The sequence below is a fragment of the Canis lupus genome, chromosome 22 (genome assembly GCF_048164855.1).
Source record: "Canis lupus baileyi chromosome 22, mCanLup2.hap1, whole genome shotgun sequence".
NCBI lineage: Eukaryota > Metazoa > Chordata > Mammalia > Carnivora > Canidae > Canis > Canis lupus.
In genome coordinates this window covers 19,527,220-19,548,842 of record NC_132859.1, presented here as the reverse complement: position 1 = coordinate 19,548,842, position 21,623 = coordinate 19,527,220, and the positions used below count along the sequence as shown (strand labels likewise).

The 21,623-nt window shown below is 34.2% G+C and overlaps 1 protein-coding gene across 11 annotated transcripts in view; it reads right to left on the bottom strand.

Annotated features, from left to right (window-relative positions):
• STAG1 (STAG1 cohesin complex component) overlaps positions 1 to 21,623 on the bottom strand; it is a 393,663-nt gene that overhangs the window by 232,271 nt on the left and 139,769 nt on the right. For 10 of the 11 annotated variants that reach the window (XM_072792608.1, XM_072792615.1, XM_072792616.1 and 7 more), the window contains one exon: positions 16,906 to 17,070. The exons of the other annotated variant lie outside the window; for it this stretch is intronic. In XM_072792608.1, the coding sequence (XP_072648709.1) occupies positions 16,906 to 17,070 (165 nt within the window). The remainder of the gene's footprint in view (positions 1 to 16,905; positions 17,071 to 21,623) is intronic. 11 annotated transcript variants of the gene reach the window in all.

Here is a 21,623-nt window from a genome sequence, read left to right as displayed (position 1 = left end):
AGAAAAAAAGTGGTAAGAGTAGACATTCTTGTCCCGTTTCTTATCTTAGAGGCAAGGGCATCAGTTTTCACCATTGAGTATGATATTGCATGTGAGTTATTCATATATGGGCTTTACTATGTTGAGATATGTTCCCTCTAAATCTGTTTCTCTTGGGTTTTTTTTTTTTTAATTTTTATTTATTTATGATAGTCTCACAGAGAGAGAGAGAGGCAGAGACACAGGCAGAGGGAGAAGCAGGCTCCATGCACCAGGAGCCCGACGTGGGATTCGATCCCGGGTCTTCCAGGATCACGCCCTGGGCCAAAGGCAGGCGCCAAACCGCTGCGCCACCCAGGGATCCCTCTCTTGGGTTTTTATCATGACTAGATGTACTTTCTCAAATGCTTTTTCTGGAGATTGTATGGTTTTAACATTTTCTCTTATTAACGTAATGTATCACACTCTTTGCTTGGTAAATACTGAGCTACTATGTATTCCAGGAATAAATTCTTTTTTTTTTTCCAGGAATAAATTCTACTTGACCATGGTGAATGAATTTTTTTAATGTATTGACAGATTCGGCTTGTTAATATTTTTTGAAGATTTTTGCATCTATGTCCATCAGAGATACTGGGATTTAGTTTTCCCTTTTGGGGTAATATCTTACCTGCTTTGTGAATCAGGGTAATGCTAGCACGATACAATTAATTTGGAAGCTTTCCTTCCTCAAAAATTTTTTGGAATAGATTTTAAGAATAGTCATTACCTCTCCTTTAAGTGTTTGGTAGAATTTGCCTGAGAAAACATCTGGTCGTGGACCTGTTGTCATCAGTGGGAATTTATTTATTTTTTAATTACTTATTTTAATTTTATTGCTAGCAAACAGTCTGTTAACATTATCTTATTTCTTCCAGATTCGGTTTTCAATGTTTTATATTTCTAGGAATGTCTCCATTTCTTCTAAGTTGTCCAATTTGTTAGCATTTCAAAATAGATATTTTCAGAGGAGGAATTAAGATAGCTAAGAACTAGGGGACCCAGACCCTAACTGCAGCTAAATAGTTGGTCTCTAGAATTCAGCTAAATAGTTATCAAGTCACTCTGAATGCCTGTGAAATTAACCAGAGATCTGAGAAAAAAATGAATTGCTGCAATTCTACAAATAGAAAAGCAATCACATTTTGCAAGGTACAAGGTGCAGAGATGTGAATCTGAGGTGAAATAGTGGAAATTAAACCACAGGATAAGGGGGGAGAGTCTACGTAAGCCAACTCCTGGAAAGTGTAATAAGCAACGAAATTCAAAAATCAAACTTTTAGAAGTCCTCCTGAAAAGTGCTTGGGGGGCAAAGTGAGGTGGAATCCCAGATGGGACCACGTGGATTCAGGATTCTCAAGGTGCCCAAGGGTGGCAGAGTTCCCAAGCATCAAAGCAAAGACACTGCCTGCAAACAGCAAGTGTAGGCACCTCCTTTCTGCTTGGTACTGCCATAAACCATAAACCACAAACCACTGCATGGACAGGCACTTATTCTCCAGAAAGAGGTGGAGCAAAATGCAAAGGTGTTTGGAGATCCCCCCTTCCTCCCCTGGGAGGAACAGCACAGATCTGCATTGCAGGAGTAGATATAGTTTGGAGACTCAAAATGGGTTCTGTGCCTGAGATAAAAATGCTGAGTAACAGGCTAGGTGAACACCCAGGTCAAAGGGATAGAAGGGAGACAAGACTGATTGCTTTTCTGTGAAGGCTCACTGAAGAGTGGGGGACGTGAAATTTCAGCACCCCTGCTAGAAATGGGAGGCTTTGCCATTTTCGTTAGCCCCCCACAAATGGATGTGAAAACCCTCAGGGAGCAGAACAGCGTGACACAGTGAGATCCTGAGCCACTTACACTGACCTCAGCTCCCTGGCAAGGGGGGTGCAATTCCTTCCAGGCAGGGACACTTGGAAAATCATGCAACAGGCCCCTCCAACAGAAGAACAGCAAGAACATCGAGCTAATACAAAGTTTACAGGTCACAGAGAATTACAAAATTTCAGCTCTTGAGGAAAACGAACGGTATCTATGGTTTTTGTCTTATTATCTTTAGTCTAATTTATTTATCTATTATTTACTTATTTATTTTTTACTTTTCAACTATTTTCCTATCAATTCTTAAAGTATTTTGAAATTTTAATTTTATGTTTATGTTATATATTTATTTTCTTAATATTTGGTTTCTTTTCGTTTATTTCAATTTTATGTTTTCTATATATAAAAGTTTTAATTTCTTAGCTATTTTGTATTCTACTTCCTTCTTCTAACAAACAGACCAAAATAAACAAGGATATAGTTAATAGTTGTGTTCTGTTCTACTTATAGTTTGATTTCTTTTTTTTTCTTTTTGTTTCTATTATCCTCTGATTAGTGTAGATATTTTTTGTTTTTGTGGTTTCTATTGTTTTATTTTCCCTCTCCTTCATCTGTTCCTTTCTGCACGTAATGACAATGCAAAAGCGATCACCAAAAAAGAAAGAACAGGAGCCAGTACTCACTGCCAGGGATTTAACAATTACAGATATAAGTAAGACGTCAGAACTAGAATTCAAAACAAGGACTATAAAAGATACTAGCTCACACCAGTCAGAATGGCTAAAATTAACTCAGGAAACAACAGATGTTGATGAGAGTGTGGAGAAAGGGAAAACCTCTTATACTGTTGGTGGGAAAGCAAACTGGTGCAGCCATTTTGGAAAACAGTACGGAGGTTGCTCAAAAAGTTAAAAATAGAGCCACTTGAAAACCCAGCAACTGCACTACTAGATATTTATCCAAAAGATAAAAACAATGAAGAGCACATGCACCCCAATGTTTATAGGAGTAATGTCCACAATAGTTAAAATATAGAAAGAGCCCAGATGTCCACCAACAGATAAATGGATAAAGATGTTTCTCTCTCTCTCTCTCTCTCTCACACACACACACACACACACACACACACACAATGGAGTATTACTCTGGCATCAATAACAATGAAATCTTGCCATTTGTAACAAGGTGGGTGGAGCTAGAGGGTATTATGCTAAGTGAAAGAAGTCAGAGAAAGACAAATACTGTATGATTTCACTCATATATGGAATTTAAGAAACAAAACAAGTGAACATAGGGGAAAGGAAGGAAAAACAAGAGGACAACAGAGAGAGGCAAACCATAAGAGATTCTTAACTACAAGAAACAAAATGAGGGTTGCTGGAGGGGAGATGGTTGGGGAGATAGGGTAACTGAGTGATGGGCTAAGGAGGGCACTTAAAGTAATGAGCACTGGCTGTCATATATAACTGATGAATCACCGAATTCTACCTCTGAAGCTAATAATACATATGTTAAGGAAATTTAAATAAAAAAAATTTAAAAAGGAAATATGAGTGGATATGATGACAGAGTATTTTGACAACTATAGTGTAAATGTGCTTATCTTGCGGTTGCTGCATGAATTGTCATAAAGTTGGCAAAAACTCTTTCAAAGCATTGAGTTCTCTTTTATGTGTCATCTGAAATCAAGATACCTAAATTACAAAATATTAATATATTCGTAAGAAATAAAGTTAGGCTATGGATATAATAGGTAAATGAGTTCCTATCAGATCATGCACAATAACCTTGTTCAGTCCTATTAACCATATTCTTCCTTGTTAAAATATGGAATAAAATAGGGGCAGCTGGGTGACTTAGTAAATTAAGCATCCAACTCTTGATTCTGTCTGGCTCAGGTCATGATCTCAGGTCGAGATATGGAGCCCCATGTCAAGCTCTGAGATCCGCGCAAAGTCTGCTTGGGATTTTCTCTCACCTTCTCCCTCTACATCTCCTCCTACTCATACTCTCTCTCTCTTTCTCTAAATAAATAAAATGTCTGAAAAAGACATATACAGAGAGAGTAAAATATATTTTTAATAAAAATATAGTTTAATATTTGTCAGATCTACTTACAACACATGAAAAGAAAAAACCTAAGCATAATCAAGTTTAATATCACACGATGATAGAGTTTACAAGAAGCCAGCAAAGAATATAACAAGGTAAGTATCTCTGAGTGATGGGTAAAGGTTGGAATTTTAAGAGGGGATATGGGGTTTTTATCCTTCCTGAAGTAGATTCAGCTGAGTCCTTTCTGCACCCAGTTAAGAGACAGTCATATCCTATCCTAATGATGCTGCCAACAGCACAATATCTACAAGATATTTTCTAAGATTATCTATGTCAGATCAGTCTTTGTTTCAACTAATTCAAAACCCTCAAAAGACTATAACAACTAAAAAGGAAGTCCCTCACACCAATCACAACCTATGTTTCTGTTCTTTATACGGAACAGGAAATTCATATTTCTAATATTTGGTTAAAGAGCTCCAGGAGGAATATCAAACAGTTAAATAATGTGACACTGCTACAAATTTAATCTTAAATGTCATTAACAATTCTTTTAAATATCCTAGATTGGCTTCCTCTTATTTCTTTAAAATCAATTCCAAATCTTTTACTATTTTTTCTCATTTATGTTCATGCCTGCCAAAAATTCTAGCACTGACTCCAGGTTAACAAATCCTATACTAGATCAAAGGTCCTCACCAGAAGGAAAGAGATCTCCTCCATCTTTCTATCTCAAAGTCTTAGGACAAAAGCTTATCAAAATAAGGAACTATATTAACAGATATATATAATTTTCTTCAGCAGGTTGAAAAGAAATTTTAAATATTTTTGGTGCAGGAGAAGGGGTTCTACTTTATATATGATTAAAGTTAGCATACAGAGTAAGAAATTGTACAAGTGCACTCAATCCAAATTTACTGAGGTGAAAAAAGGAAGAAATCTCATTAATACCTCAATTCCTTTATTTAAGCATGTTTTCTGTATTTAAATTACTGAAAGTATAAGTAACGTATTTCAGCCAGAAGCATTAATATAAGTTAGGTTCCCTCTTTAGTAATAAAGCCAGTAAAAAAAACAACCTATTTTATATGTATTTAAATAGTTATAACCAATAAGACAAATATATACAACTATGTATGTACATAAAGGCCATTTTAACTAAAAATGACTTCATAAAATAAACTATTATACTGATATATAATCAAATATATGTATACACAGATAGTAACAGTCATATCTTTACTTACTTGATCAGTCCTTGAACATCTGTATAAAAGATGATATAAGTGGATGATGCCTTTGAAAGATTAGGGGATATCATGAAGAAAATTAATAATATCTGAAACACTCAAAGCCACAGCTTGATATCAGCAAGTACTAGAACAATATAGCAATGTATTTTTCCCAAAGCTAAACATGTGCGTAATTGTAGGTAACTTTGGATATGACTCAATAGAGGTTGTAAAAATTCCTAATTAGAGTTCCTAGCTTCCTTTAGGACTTTAGTTCTAAATAATTTATAGGCAGTTAATGCTCTTATCCTAACACTAAACAGCATCTTTTATAATGTACTGTCTTCTAAAGAAATTAAAAACAAATATATGTAATAATACCTCTGCTCTAATCATCTATAAGTAACTGTGGCATACAAATTTGTGTTCTCCTTTCCACAGTGTGTACTAAAATAGGAAAGCAGGTACCCAGTCACCAACTGTATTACCCAGATCATTTTAGTATGCACTAAGTTCCCATTAATGGAATGTAAACAGAGGGGCCAAAAGCTTCTAAGAAGTAGGTACTGTTCTATGCTCTCTTCTATTCTAACATCCAAATGGAAACTACATTGAAGCTCTAAAGGAAAAAAGAACCAGAAAATGGAAGGAGAGTGATCCCTGAATCATCACATGAAGAAAAGATGAGTACCACTAATTCTGGTATAGAATGGTTAGAGAATGAGAAGTTAAAGTCTATCATGATAAGCCACCAGTATTTGTAATTTAATTTTTAGAGCTACCCTACGTAGCTGCTAAAATTTTTGAGAACAAGTTAAAAGATCCACAGTTAATTTCAGAGAGACACTGTAATTATGTAAAAACCATTAAAAAAATAAAAACCCCAAAACCACTTTTAAGTAAATATTAACCTATCATTTGAAGATTTTCAAATACCTATGAAATACACAATTTATATCTTCTGTCCTAAAACATTCTGTATATTCTATATATTACTACTTTTCATTCTAAGAAAGTGGAGGACTAGAGTGCTTAAAAAAAAACTTAATAATTCAAATACTACATAATCAAACACAAAGAAACTAGGAGAAATGAAGTTTATGTTTAGAACTTCCTTACTCTTCTCAAATAACCTAAAAGTTTTAAAGCACTAAGCTGACTGTGAAATATCCTGGACCAGTTCCAATCTCAATTTAAAATACGCACATGATAAGACGTGACCATGGTACTTAAACAATGAAGGAGTTTAAAGGTAATTCAGCCAAATCTCTAAAAGGGACTAACAATGATTACGGTATAAAAATATATAATCATTTCTATGAAAATCCTAGGCTATAAAATCTGAAGGTTTCTGAAGATCAAATTAAGATGCTATGATTCTAAGGTATGTGCCTTGGTTTGATAATACTTGACTGATGTAATGATTTCATTCATCCAATTATTATTTGTGAAGTTCTATTTATTTCCTTTGCCTCTTACATACATCCTCCTCTAGGATCCAAAAAACAAGCTGTTTGTGGTTTTGGGAGGCATAATCTATACAAATTCAAACTTTTTCCTTATGTCTTCTTCATATTTTATTAAATTCATTATATTAAGAAATTCCCCCAAATTACCAAAGACCAAATATGTACATTTTTATATAATATTACTAATATCAGCTATAATAACGGTGAGCTAAAGAATAAACACTGACAGTTTCTAGACAGTCTGCTTGCTCCCCCCCCCCAAAAAAAAGGTGTTTAGGCCACTAAAATAAGATCCCCTTTAAGCGAGAAATATATCTGGTGGTGGTAATAACAGAGTGTAATATGGCTATTATGTAAGTCCAAATTTTCTGCTTATCAAGAAGACCACATGACCTAGCAGATAATCCAGGGTTAAGCTGCTAATCTTTCCTCTGTAATGAGATATAGCAAATAAAAGTAACCTAAACTCAAAAAAGAAAAACAGTTTCTCACCTAATTTCATTTAAGCCTTCAAAAGGTATTCCATCACTTTTAAACAATCCTGGGATATCATCTTAACCTTTTAAACATAATCAAAGATACCATTCAATGAAAACTTCTTGTGTCTGCCTTTACTTCTCTCTGGACCAGGATTTATTTTCTCTGGACCAAGAGGAAAAAGGAATATTAGAAGAATTCTTCAAAAGAGGATGGGACATAAAGCCAGAAAGAGAGATGGCCCAGGGACCACAACTGTTCAGATGGAGGGGACAAGAGAGAACAAAAAATAGCAGTAGAGGAAGTACCTGCTTTAGGCCAAGAAACAAGTTTTACCCTGATGTGGTCCTGAATCCTATCCTCTTACCCATCCCCACATAGACCTATGTTGGACTATATAGTTAACTCCCCAGTCCTTGATTCCAATCTTCCCCTTCTTCCTATTGATAATGAGCACCAGGATTTCAATATTACCAACAATGGCCAAAAGGACCACCACAATGATAACACGGGGGCTAGTTGTCAAATGTCCATAAGGGATGAGAGGGGATTTCTTATTCATGTAAAAATTACCAGCAAGGGACTTCCACAGAAGTGTATATTGAGAAGGCTATCATCCTGGGAGAGTAATTCATCCCTAGCCCTCATCTCAAAATAGGCAGAGCTGGGGCAGCCCCAGTGGCGCAGTGGTTTAGTGCCGCCTTCAGCCTGGGGTGTGATCCTGGGGACCCGGGATCGAGTCCCGTGTCGGGCTCCCTGCATGGAGCCTGCTTCTCCCTCTGCCTGTGTCTCTGCCTCTCTCTCTTTCTCTGAATAAATAAATAAATATAAATAAATAAAGATTCAAAATAGGCAGAGCTAGCAATGTCCATCTCATCAAGGATTTTCCCAGAGGTGTTCTACTGCTGCTTAATACAGAATGAGCTGCCTATAGTGTACCACCAGCATGTATGTGGAATGTTATCAAATAACAGTCACAAAAGAGCCTCTGCAGCTTAGCTTCCCAGCCTACCTTTAAAAGGCACAGGCATCCTAGCAGGGATGCTATTCCAACAAAGATGCTATGTTGTAGGATCAGGTCTTCTTTTTCCAAATCATGGATGACCATCAGGTTCACCCACTGGCAAATTAACATCTGGTTGTACTACTGGACCTTCAAATACCATTTCTGTCACATTTGAGGTTGTACAGGTAATCAATGTCCACAAAGGTACAATTGTTAGGCATTACCAGGCTCTGGCCACTCTTGTTTGCCTTTATCTGTAGGAACTAAGAGGTCTAGAATGGAGAGTTCACCTCAAGAGCCCAGGGCCTGGCACCAGTAGCACTCCTCCCCTTCCACCTCCACCCCTAAGTTATCAACTCAATCATGGGACATGTGAAATGTAATGTGGCTGACTGTCATTATTAATGTAAACTCCTCATTAGGATCAAGACATAGGAGTAAGAACTGGATAGGACAGAAAGATACTCATGGGGCTTTGTAACAGAACCCAAAGTGTGCTGCATGGGTGAGTATCTACAACTGTGCTGCCCACAGCTTCCTTTCATATACAAATTTCATTTTTTAGTAATATCAAAATATATAGCTACTGAAACTGTGATTATGTACATTTTGACTGTTAAAATATTAACAATTTCAATTATTAGACAACTTCCTGCTACCGTGGGAACTATCACGTATCTATGCTATTTTATATATGAGAAAAATAAACTTCTGTCTTGTTTAAACATCTATTTACAGTTTTCTACTTCAGCTAAGCTTATTCTAGATGTTTATGTTAAATTTAAATTTTTCATTATGATGTTAAAAATCAGATTAAATGTATGACTCAGCAATTGCACTACAGGGTATTTACCCCAAAGATACAGATGTAGTGAAATGATGGGACACCTGCACCCCAATATGCATAGCAGCAATGTCCACAATAGCCAAGTTATGGAAGGAGCCAAGATTTCCTTCAACAGATGAATGGAAAAGAAGATGTGGTGTGTGTGTGTAAAGGAATATTACTCAGCCATCAGAAAGGATGAATATCTGCCATTTACACAGACGTGGATAGAACTGGAGGGTATTATGCTGAGTGAAATAAGTCAATCGGAGAAAAACAATTATCATATGGTTTCATTCATCTGTGGGATATAAGAAATAGTGCAAGGGACCATAGGGAAGGTGGAGAAACTGGGGAAAAATTAAGAGAAACCATGAGAGACTCCTAACTCTGGAAACAAAGGGTTGCAGAAGCAGAGACGGGTAGAGGGATAGGGTATCAGGTGACAGGCGTTAAGGAGGGCATGGGACAAGATGAGCACTGGATGCTATACTGTATGTTGGCAAACTGAATTTAAATTTTAAAAATCAGAATAAATGTTTTAGTATTTTTATATGATTTTTATTTTTTTATGATTTTTAAATCCTTTATCCAATATCTTACAGCAGTAGTCATAGATATAAACACGTATTTCTTATGTTATATTTTGACTAATTCTACTAATCATAGCTAGTATTTATATCTGCTTAATTCTCTAAGGTTTTACTCCTCACTATCTTCGTTGTAATATTTCCTTCCTTCAATATCTTCTGGCCATCTTTGTCAGATTCATTTCAGTCAGTGATATACTTGCTCTCTCCTAATATCTCATTAGAATTTCTTTTCTAATTACACTTCTTCAATATTCTCCAGCCATTTTAATACTTATTGAACCTTTTAAGTTTTGCAATGAACATTTAGAAATTCAGTTGTTGTTATGAAACACTTTTATCCATTTTATTAATGGCTCAGTAATGTATGCAATTTCTATGAAATCATAACTATGAGTTCAAACACAAGTTAACAGGTGACATTTAAATAAACTCACAGGTGCTTTTCCACTTTCTTTAGTGTAGTCAGTAAAATGCACACAGCTAAATCTTGAGGAAGAATTTCTCTGTATTTTATATGTTGAGATTTTGGCAACATCATTTGTATGTGGGGGACTAGAAGAAATCAATGGCGTTTAAAAATTCAAGTTTCCTTTACATCAGAACAAAGCTTCCTCTCTAAGGGAGAGAGAATGACTGATCACAGACTATCCCCTAAGACATCTCTCCTTTTCCAATCATACTGAAATGGACAAAACCAGTTTTCCCTTCAGAGTCACATGTCAAAAGCAAACAGAAGACTAAATTGTGTCAGGAGGTACATCTCATTTATAGTCTAACTCCAATTCCTATTCACAGAAGTTATTATTAGTAAGTAGTACACTAAGACAATTAGTATTTATCAATGGTTTGTGATGGTATATTAACAGACCATTTGATTAGTATGGAGGATTTCCTTTCCCTTCTATGATTAGAAAGTTTAGGCAGACAAGGATCAGACAAGTTTAGTTCATCTGTATCTCTTGCACCTAACCCCATGCCTGAAACAATCAGCTTTTAATGAATTTTTGTTAATGAATAACCTATATAATCCAACATTTTAGTTGATATCTGAGGGAACAGAATTCAAATACCAATGGATTACAGAAGTTCACTCAAATGCTAATAAGCTCATAACTACAACAAAAAAAAAAATACCAGTTAGATTAAGTAAATAACATGAATGTTCCAAAATTCAACATGCATTCAGTGTCACATATCTAAAAGTAAGAATGTCCAAACCAAATTATTTCCATATCCATCCTCCAACACCTATCGTCATGCAAATTTTCTTTGGTGAACACCACCAAGTCAAACTAGAAATCACCTTAGATTTTTTCCTTTTTCTCATCTTTCAGAATTACGCCATAGCCTTAATATTTGTAGACTCTGTCACTTCCTCTTCATCCTCACTGACACTCTAAATTTAAACATGCATTTCTTCCTAATTGATTAATAAAAATCTGGATCAGTAAAAAGATTCTGATTCCAGTCCTACAACCTCCAAATCATTATCTAAACTGCATCCAGGAAAGTATTTCTAAAAATGCTACCATTCATCAATAAAGTCCTTTTCTTTCTAAAATGCCATCAATTTTACTAAAAGGTCTTCTGTAGCCAATATTTTTGGAAAATTACTACATTCTTTCCCCTGTTGGAGGCACAAAATGTGAAGATTTTGAAAAGATTTGTATTAAAGAACCTGATTTTTTTGTTTGTTTGTTCAGCATCCCACAAACCCTTGATTCCTACAATTATGTATGGCTTTTCTGTCTTCTTGGTTTTTTTGCCTATCAAAACACTCAATGTACAGAATCTAACCTTTCTCTTAGCTCTATTTTTACTAGAGCATTGTATGCCCTCTACAGTAAAAGGTATAGATCTCATCTTTTCATGTCTTGTTTCTACCATAAGAAATACTCTTTGCTGCCTATCTAATTCCCACCCATCATTCAAGTCACAGTACAAACTTTATGTATTTAGGCAAGCCTTCCATAGGCCTAAGTGAATTTTTCATGTTTTCAACCCACCCTGTGTATCTTCTTACTAAAGTATTCTACAATATGCTTCCCTGAGGACAAAACTGTGGTTTTAGTTCTGAATATACAGCCTCTGGTTACAAGAGGTGCATAAGTACCTATTCAGCTAGTGAAATGGATTCTTTACAATTCTGATAGGGAGAAAAGACAGGAAAGCCATAAATAGTTGTAGGAATCAAGGGTTTATGGAATGCTGAATAAACAAAAGTAATCAGGTTCTTCAATACAAATCTAATCAAAGCTTTCACATTTTGTACCTCTCCAAAGGGGAAAGGATGCAGTCATTTTCCAAACATACTGACTAAAGAAGACCTTGTTTGGGGAAGCATTTCAGAAACACTTATTTTTATTTCAGATAACACAATAAACACGATAGACAAGGTAAAGAGGACCCAGCTTCAACAACACTTAATATTTTACGACCACACTTGTTTCTTTTTCCTTCTTCTGCAGTTTCAGTTGCAGCACCCCACATAGACCTATCTGATCCCATTCTCTTTCTGTCTTCTAGGTAAACAATATCATAAACTTGATTTGAACTTATGTGTTTACACTTTACCATAAGTGGTACAATATAGTATGTATCATTCTGTAGCTTTGCTTTGTTCTTTAAAATGCATTTCTGCATTTCTGAAATAATGCATAACAGTACCTACCTATAGCTCTAGTTCACTCATTTCAATCACTACAGAAAACTTAAGTTTCCAAATACCACATTTTATTTATCGATTATCCTATTCATATACATTTAGGTTCTAAATGTATTTTTTGCTATTATATGCAAAACAATAAAAAGAATTGTATTTGCCTCCTTTATATACACAAAAAAATTTCTAGAGGTTACATCTAGGAAATGAATTGCTTTTCTTCAAAGTAGTCACAATTTTTTTAAAAAATCAAAGAAGAATAAAAAGATGGCTTCCACAGTGTAGGCACTCATTAAATATTTACAAAATGAATGAAAAATGGATAGGTCATCCAACTTTTCTTGATAATGCCAAATTTTTTCCAAAGGGTTTAGACAGATTTGTACTCCCAATAGTTGGCACTCTATAGCTTTACTTACCCTTAGTATCTTCTACTATTTTAATGTTATTCAATCTGATGAGTGAGACACAGTATTTTATAGTGTTATAGCCAAAATTTTATTATTTCATCTTTAGCACTTTATTTGAATGAGCTCTTGCCTCCTATTACATATTCTAATAGATTATTACTGCTGCACAGAAGGCTGATTTTTTAATGTCAATTTTCTTTCTAGGAATTTCGCCGAACACTTTCGTTAGTTCTAATAGTCTATAATTTATCCTGAAAAATCTGCAAAGACAGTTCCATATTCTATAAGTATGTATAATTTTATATCTTCCTTACCAAGCTAAGGAAATTCCCTCTTGTTCCTATTTCACTAAGAGTTACTGTTCATCACAAACATCACCTAAACTTTATCAAATGCTTTTTTTCTAAACATTTCACATAAGGATAAGTTCTCCCTTCTAAAACATGTCTATCTGGTATATTATAGTAAAATATTTTTTAATAGTATAATAGTTTACTATTAAAACTATTTTACTATCCTTGGATAGTAAACCACCTTTATGCAGATAAAATTTCTAGGTTTTAAAAATGTATTGACCCCCAATCATTATTATTTTTATTTAATTGGCCTTTTATACAATTTCTTTCTCTATTTAATTTCCATTTCTACTTTATCCCTTCCTTCCTAATTATTTCTCTTTCTTCTTAATTTCCTTAGGTTTGCTCTTTTTCTAGTTTCAACTGCTTTTGCTAATATTAATACATTTAAGACTGTATATTTATTCAATTAGTGCTTTAACTGGCCTCAATATTTTTACTAACAGTATTTTAATTAACATTCACACATCAACTCTTTATATAACCTCTTAACCATATCTGTAAGTATAATTCAGAAGAATCTATTTTTTGTATTTCAATGTTATTTGCACTGTGGTCAGACAATAGGATCAAATATTCCTTGAAATTATTTAAAGATTCCCTTTTAATCCTTCATGTTCTGCAGCTATACTCTACTATTTAAAAATAAGTAATTATTTTTACTTACATTGCTCACTCCTGAGAACAAACTCTGGATCTGAGGAAATATGCCTAAGAAATTTTTCTAAAATTATCTCCTAAAAACCATGTCTCTTCTATTCCCTTTGATTTCTTCCTCTAGCATATTTTGAGCCCTTCAATACATACCAAAGTCACGCAACTGCTCTTTCACATTTACTTCTTTATTTCTCCGGACTACATTCTAAATGAACGCCTAATAAATGTCAATTTTTGAATTCTCCCTTTGATGGCATCTACTGTAGTTTCTTTCCCTCAGTAAAACTAATTAAATTTATTCCCTTTTTTGTTAGATACCATTTCTCCTTTCATCTCTCTAGTACCTTAAATTGCTATTTATTTCTTTTACTATTCATCCCTCCCCATCTGAAGTTTTGTGATTATCTCTGCTTATCCTGGTCATTCCACTGCAGAACTAGATCATATAATGCAGGTTTAGAGTTTACAGCTTTAAAATAATATGGTGAATTTTTATAGACCCAGTCACCAACTTAGTTAAGCAGACATTTCAATTCTGGTCCTCATTTTAAGAACGATGCCTGTCTTCTCCCTTTTCTCAGCTCTTGATTTCCCATAAATAAAGTTTTAGATTATTATCCAACCAAGGACCCTCTTGAGTATTAAGAGTCTCTATTAATAACTACATAAACAACAAGCATAAACTAGGAGTCTCAAAGGTAACCTGGGATACACAATCCCCTAAACATATGCTTTAGCTTATGCAACAGTTATCAGTGCCTTTCTTCAGTCTCCTTAAAAGTATGGAGACTAATGTTAGGCCCTGGCTTCATGTACTAATAAGCCTGACTCTATTCCTCTGTTTCATGGAACAATTTGAGTCCTTTTAACACACAAAAACCAAATTCTTGGCTGTAAGTACCTTCTTCTCTATGCTAAACCCAATCCTCTTCATCATTGTAGACTATCTTCTACTTTAAGCACACAAACATTTAATTTCTAAACTCATTAATGTCTGTATTTTCTTTTTAATATTCATCTATCATTAGAAATGAGGAGGTAATAAATAGTGAGATTAGTGAGATTAGTGTGCCACCTTCAATAAAAGAAACATCAATTTTTTAAATATGCATTCCCTCTACTCAGCAACTACTTTCAGAAATTTATGTTACAAAAACACTCCCACACATACATTTTAGATAGATATCTGACTATTTAAAGAAATATTATGGTTAATAAAATAAAACTATTCTGGTTTATATGAATAGTAAACTAGTTTTAGTAGTGTAGTTTATATTTTAAGAATAAAGCACGTGAAATAAAAACTGTTTAAATAAATTATGGCCCAGTAATGTTAAGGAATAGTATAAAAACATTAAAAATTAAAAAGTAAATTCAGAGGAAATAATGCCCATAATTAGAATCCTGAATGAAAAAAAATTACAAAATAGTCATTATTTGGTTTCAAATTCTAGACCAGATTTTGTTACATTAAATATTGAAGTTATTTTTCATATTTTAAGAAGCTGGTATTGAGATTTAATACAATATACATTAAAATTACCTTTATAAATACAAAGATCTTATAAAATCTTACATGAAAAAAATGAAAGCAAATACTGAAATGCAATGTTTAAATTTATACATAAAACTAAACCTCCTTGGGGTGTCTGAGAGGCTCAGTCGGTTAAGCATCCGACTCTTGATTTCGGCTCTGGTCATGATCTTGGGATCCTGGGATCAAGCCTCATGTCAGGCTCTGCACTCAGCAGGAAGTCTGTTTGAGGATTCTCTCCCTCTGCCCATTCCCCTGCTCAACACTGGCATGCTCTCTCTAAAATAAATAAATAAATCTATAAAAAAAATAATAAAAATAAAAAATAAATTTCCTTCATTTTTCTGCTTAAGTTTCCACCTAAAAGTGGAAAGCCATAAAATACCCTTCAAAAATAAAATATTTATAGTTTGCTAACAATTTTTCTACTGAAGTATAATAAAGAAACTATCAAGCTTTGTGGCTAAAGGTCATTATTTTAAAATTATACTTATGTATCTTAAGAGTCTGACCATTGCTTCAAATTAACTGGAAATTTTGTATTTCTTTTACCATTAGCATCATCACACTACCCCACCTCCCTCTCTTCCCACATGAATTCCAAGATCCTTGAACATATCAATTTGGTAACATACATAAAAAGGAGTAAACACCAAACTCCCTTAAGGAATGCAAAAGGAAATACAGGTTAAAAAATAAAAAGTATACTAACGAAAAGTTCTAAAAGTAAACCTGTTTCATAAGTTACCTAAATTTTAAAGAAACTGAAAATTAAGTATAAAAAATGAGCAAATAAATAGTGAATAAAAAGGCTGAACTTTTATTATTGGTGATCAAAGAAATGCAGATTAAAATAATGAATTACAGTGACACCTAGGTGGTGCAGTCTGCTGAGCCTCCAACTCTTGGTTTCAGCTCAGGTCATGATCTCAGGGTCATGAGATCAAGCCCTGTGTGGGGCTCTATGATTAGTGTGGAATCTGCTTGGATTTTTCTCTCCCTCGATAAATAAATCAATCTTTAAAAGTAAATAACTAAGTAAATAAATAAAACAATGAAATACAATTTTCACCGATGTTACCAAATAGATTCTAAATATAAAGTATTCAGTTGCTAGGCAGACTCTGGTGAAAGATATACTAGTAAAATTTTTTGGAGAGTAGAATGTATTTATGTATTACACAGTTAAGAAATAACCTTTCACCAAATAGTTTTACCTCAACTATTTTAAAATGAAAATAAGAACTGAAGAAGTAAACATGAATGACTTCTGTTAACAGTAAAAAAAATGTAAAGATGCACTAAAAGAATAGCAAAATAATTATGGTTTACCTTACACTAACTTAGTAAGAAGCCAATAATTATGAGCTCTTGCAAAATATTTAGTAATTATGTTAAGTGAATGAGGAAAGAGAAGGGAGAATAAGAAGTTTATAAAAGATCACATACACAAAATAATTATGGAATATTAATTATGGTTATTCCTAGTTCACTATTTAATCCTTTTTTATACCCTTTCTTATTTGAAATATTCTTCAGTACACATATTACTTATTTTAAGCCTGATTCTAAAAAAAATACTATGGCAATAAAAATTTTCTTAGGTAGCTATTATACAAAAGTCATTTTACTCAGTACACTGTAATCTAAAGTGCCTTTCCTAATACTATTTAGAAAACAAAAGTTTTTAAGATAAATTTCTCAATGTTATACAATCAGCAAGATGTGTAAAATGTCACTTAAAAGGATTCACATAGGTGTACTGCTTTGTAAATAAAAACACTTAAAATTTACCTGCATTGCACTTTTCCCCAATTTCACCACTTCAAATAATGTGACAGGCTCCCCTTCACCATTCTGTTGAGGGTGCCCATTAGCTCTTCCACGACCTGTTCCTCTAACAGTAGATTCAATTCTACTCTTCTCTCCTGGAGATTTTCGAGGTTTCTTATTTGTAGACTGATAAAAAGATGAGGGAAACATTAAATTAAACACAGGTACACTTTGCTTTATGCAGAATACCTCAGTTATGTATGACCCTGTGATAAATACTTAGCACTACCTACAGGTAAGAGATACAATTCCTGACCAAAGGAAGCTTTACAACTTTTAGTAATTAAAAACAAACTGCAAACGGTAAAGTGTAATTTATATAAGACATGAAAATTTAAAAAGAAGTTAGTGTTTTACACAACAATAATGCCAATGCTGAAGATTTTAACCATGCCTCCTTTACATCTCTTTCTTTATACCTTCCTCAATAGTCTATTCCCTCAGAAACCTCATTCAATAAAATTTAACTTGGAAATACTGCATATTCAACTTCTCTATATAGATCCTCAAGTATTTCTTACCACTCATGTAACAAACATACACTGAACATATTTAAAATTGTTCTAGGTTCTAGAAATACAACAATAAACTATACAAACACTCCTGCCTTGAAGGAATTGATACTCATCCCATCTCCCCAATTTTTTAAAAAAACTCAACATTAGCTACCACTTTATGTCTAACCTTTAAGCCATGGGCAATTTGATAGAATCACCAGCAGTCACTATTATTATTCCCATAAATTTCATTCATATATAAACTCATCACGGTTGCTGCTTCACCAAACTTACCAATGAAAATAGTGTTGCCAAATATAATACACACGTTTTGAAACTCTATCAATAAGCCACATGGATTTTGTCCTTTCAGATATTTTTTGCCTCCCTATATTTCTTACCTGTTAGGTAGGTCTCTGAGACTCAAGTAATCTTGACAGTTGTGAGGATTTCTGGCCAAGTGTTTTATAGAATGTTCATCAACTAGGTTTTGTCTGATGGTTTTTCTCATCACTACACTGAGATAAGGGTTTGGAGAAGATTTTTTTTCACCTCATATCAAAGGTATACACTACCAACATGATTTATGACTGTAAATGCTGACTTTAATCAATTGACTAAGGTGGTGTTTGTCAGGTTTCTCCATTGTAAAGTTACTTTTCCGCCCCCTTCCATAGTGTACTTTTGGAGGAAAGATACTTCATACATCCCACATTTAAGAGGTGGGGAGTTATTCAACATTTTTTTCAGGCAGAAGTATTTACATATATTTAGAAATTCTTTAGTATGGGAGACATGTCTGTTCTCATTCATTCAATCATTTAAACTAATGTGGATTCATTAGAATTTATTTTATCCTCTGGGTTATAATTCAACACAGTTCTACTATTCAACCTGCTTCAGCTCTGGCCATTGGGAAATCTTTTATTTGGCTCTTACATCCATTTCACATACGCCCATCTGTGTGTGTACTTATGTGTCTTACTAATTACGTTCTGACAGCATAATATTCTGCAGGCTCATCTTATATATTCCCTTCCTCAATTTAAAAACCAGCCAATACTCCAAGGACTCTAGTTCCTTTTATTGGAGAATGATATCAGAAGAAGATCTGGGCAATAGGTTTTGTTTCTTGATATTGAGTGTCCTTTCTTCTAGGCTCTAAAGCAAAGAAATATGTGCTCTCTATATATACATGTAAATATATTCATTTATATTTTATTTATTTATTTAAATAAATAAATTGGTATGGTCCCAACCCAACAGTGACAAACCTGGCACCCACTAGTATGCAGTATTAGAACTGTTCAATCATACCCCAAAAGAAACAATTTCATTAACCAGATTATATTGCTTATATATACAACGTAGTTTCTTTGATTTTAGTATTACAAATTCATTTCCAAAGTTACTTAAGTCAGCAACTTCCTGCCCAACTCCCTCCAGTGACATGGTTTCAAATACTTCAAAAAGAGGTAGACTGCTTTGTCACGTGCTACATTCCATCCTAGTATCCACCTAACCTCCTAAATGAATTTATAAAATCTATACTTATAAAATTCACTTTTTCAGTGAAGTTCAATGGGTTTTAACAAATGTACAGTGTCATGTATGCACAATATAATATCAAAGAAAAGTTTTCATCATCTGAAAAAAAAATCCCCGTGTTTCTCCTACTCTACCCTCCCACTTCTCTTTGGCAAACAATGAATTCTTTGATCCTAACTATAGTTTTAGTTTTTACAGATTCACATAGTTAAATCACACAATATGTAGCCTCTTTAGGCTGTATCTTTCACTTTAACAATATACATTTGAGTTTCATCTATGTCTTAGTGGCTGAATAGCCAATTTCTTTTCATTCCTAAATAATATTCCATTGTATGAATGCATCACATTTTGCCATTCACTTACCTAATGATGGACATCTTGGTCACCATTTCTTGACAGGAATAAAGCTGCTATACACATTTATATATAGCATTTTGTACAGACATAATTTTCAAATGGGTTACGTAAAAATCTAGGATGATTATTTTTTTTTTAAAGATTTTATTTATTTATTCATGAGAGACAAAGAGAGAGAGGCAGACACATAGGGAGAGCAGGCTTCCCACAAGGAGCCTGATGTGGGACTCGATCCCAGGACCCTGAGATCACAACCTGAGGCAAAGGCAGATGCTCAACCACTGAGCCACCGAGGTGCCCTGGATGATTATTATTGAATCATACGATAAAACTACATTTAGCTTTGTAGAAAAACCTGCCAGAATGTCTTCCAAAGTAGATATAATTTTTGCATTCCCAATGATGAATGAGAGTTCCTAATGCTTTGTAGTCTTGACAGCTTTGTCAGGTTTTTGGATTTCAGCTATTCTAATAGATATACAGTTATTATCTCATTGTTATCTTAATTTGCAATTCCTAAATGACACATGACTAAGGATTTTTAATAATTCTTCACAATAAAGTTTTCTGTTCCAATTACTAGAATAGATACTATTTCCTGACTAGGCCTCGATTGTCTACACTTGCACTAACATGGTAGCCCCTACTCTCATGTAGCTGAGAAGGTGAAATAGGACTAGTCAAAAATAAAATGTCTGGACAGTAAGCATAAAATAGTCACAAGATTGTAAAGATTTAAAATGAAAAATAACATATATAATATCTCACTTATAATGTTATATTAATTACATGAGGAAATAACATATTAGATATATTAATTTTATTACCCATTTTTGGGGGATCTTAGTAGAAAATATGAAGTTGCAGATGTGGCTCACATCTTATTTCTGTTGAACGATCCCACATTATTCCAATACTATACCCACAGTAATTCTTATACTACAAAAGTAATTCCATCACATCTCTAACCTTTAGTGACCCTCCTAACCATCAATTTAAAATCCAAACTCTTCAGCATGGCAAGTAAGGCTATTATTTACTATCTGTTCAGTCACCTACCATACCAAATCCCTCTTTACAGGCTAATAAAGTTGCCTAAAAACATTTCATGCATTCATTCTCTGTAGCTAGACTCTTGATTTTGGCTCCTCCTAATAAGTCTTGTATCTGGGCTCACTCTTCAGAGTAACAAATATTTTCTCAGTATCATGCAAGCACATGTTTCTGTGTGTGTGTGTTGTGTATGCATATATGTATGTTTGAAGAGAGGAAACAAAATGTTATTTTTCCATATTAAATAAGTTATACACTCACATGGCCTAAATCAAAAGGTGATTAACGTTTTATAATGAAAATTTGCCCACCCCTACCCTCAATCCACAATCTACTTTCCTAAGAGACAAACACTACTACTCAGTACTTGTATGTCATATAAACAAAGAAATGCATATGAAATTTAAAAAGAAACCAGGGCACCTGGGTGGCTCAGTTGGTTAAGCGTCTGCCTTCAGCTCAGGTCATGATCTCAGGGTCCTGGGATCAAGCCCCATGTTAGGCTCCCTGCTCCATGGGGAGCCTGCTTCTCCCTTTTTCTCTCTGCCCTGCTCCTGCTCTCTCTCAGTCTCTATCTCTTTCTCAAATAAAATCTTTTATAAAAAAGAAGAAATAAATGGAAATCCATTCTATGTTCATGGGTTGGAAGAATATTCTTTTTTTTTTTTTTTAAAGATTTTATTTATTTATTCATGATAGTCACAGAGAGAGAGAGAGAGAGAGGCAGAGACACAGGCAGAGGGAGAAGCAGGCTCCATGCAGGGAGCCCGATGCGGGACTCGATCCCGGGTCTCCAGGATCGCGCCCTGGGCCAAAGGCAGGCGCTAAACCGCTGCGCCACCCAGGGATCCCGTGGAAGAATATTCTTAAGAGGTCAATACTTCCCTAAGTAACCTACAGATTCAATGCAATCTCTATCAAAATCTAAATTACCCATTTTGCAGAAATAGAAAAACACTCTATAATTCACAGGGAATCCCAAAAGGAACTAAAATGACCAAAACAATCTTAAGGGGGGAAAAAAAAACAGTGGAAGACTCACACTTCTTGAGTTCAAAACATATTACAAAAATACACTATGAAAACAGTGTGGTGTTGGCATAAAAGCAAACATATAGATCAGTAGAATATAAAAGAGAGCCCAGAAACAAACTCTCATATGTATGGTTTAATGATTTTTGACAAGGGTGTCAAAACCACTCAATGGGTAAAGAGCAAAAG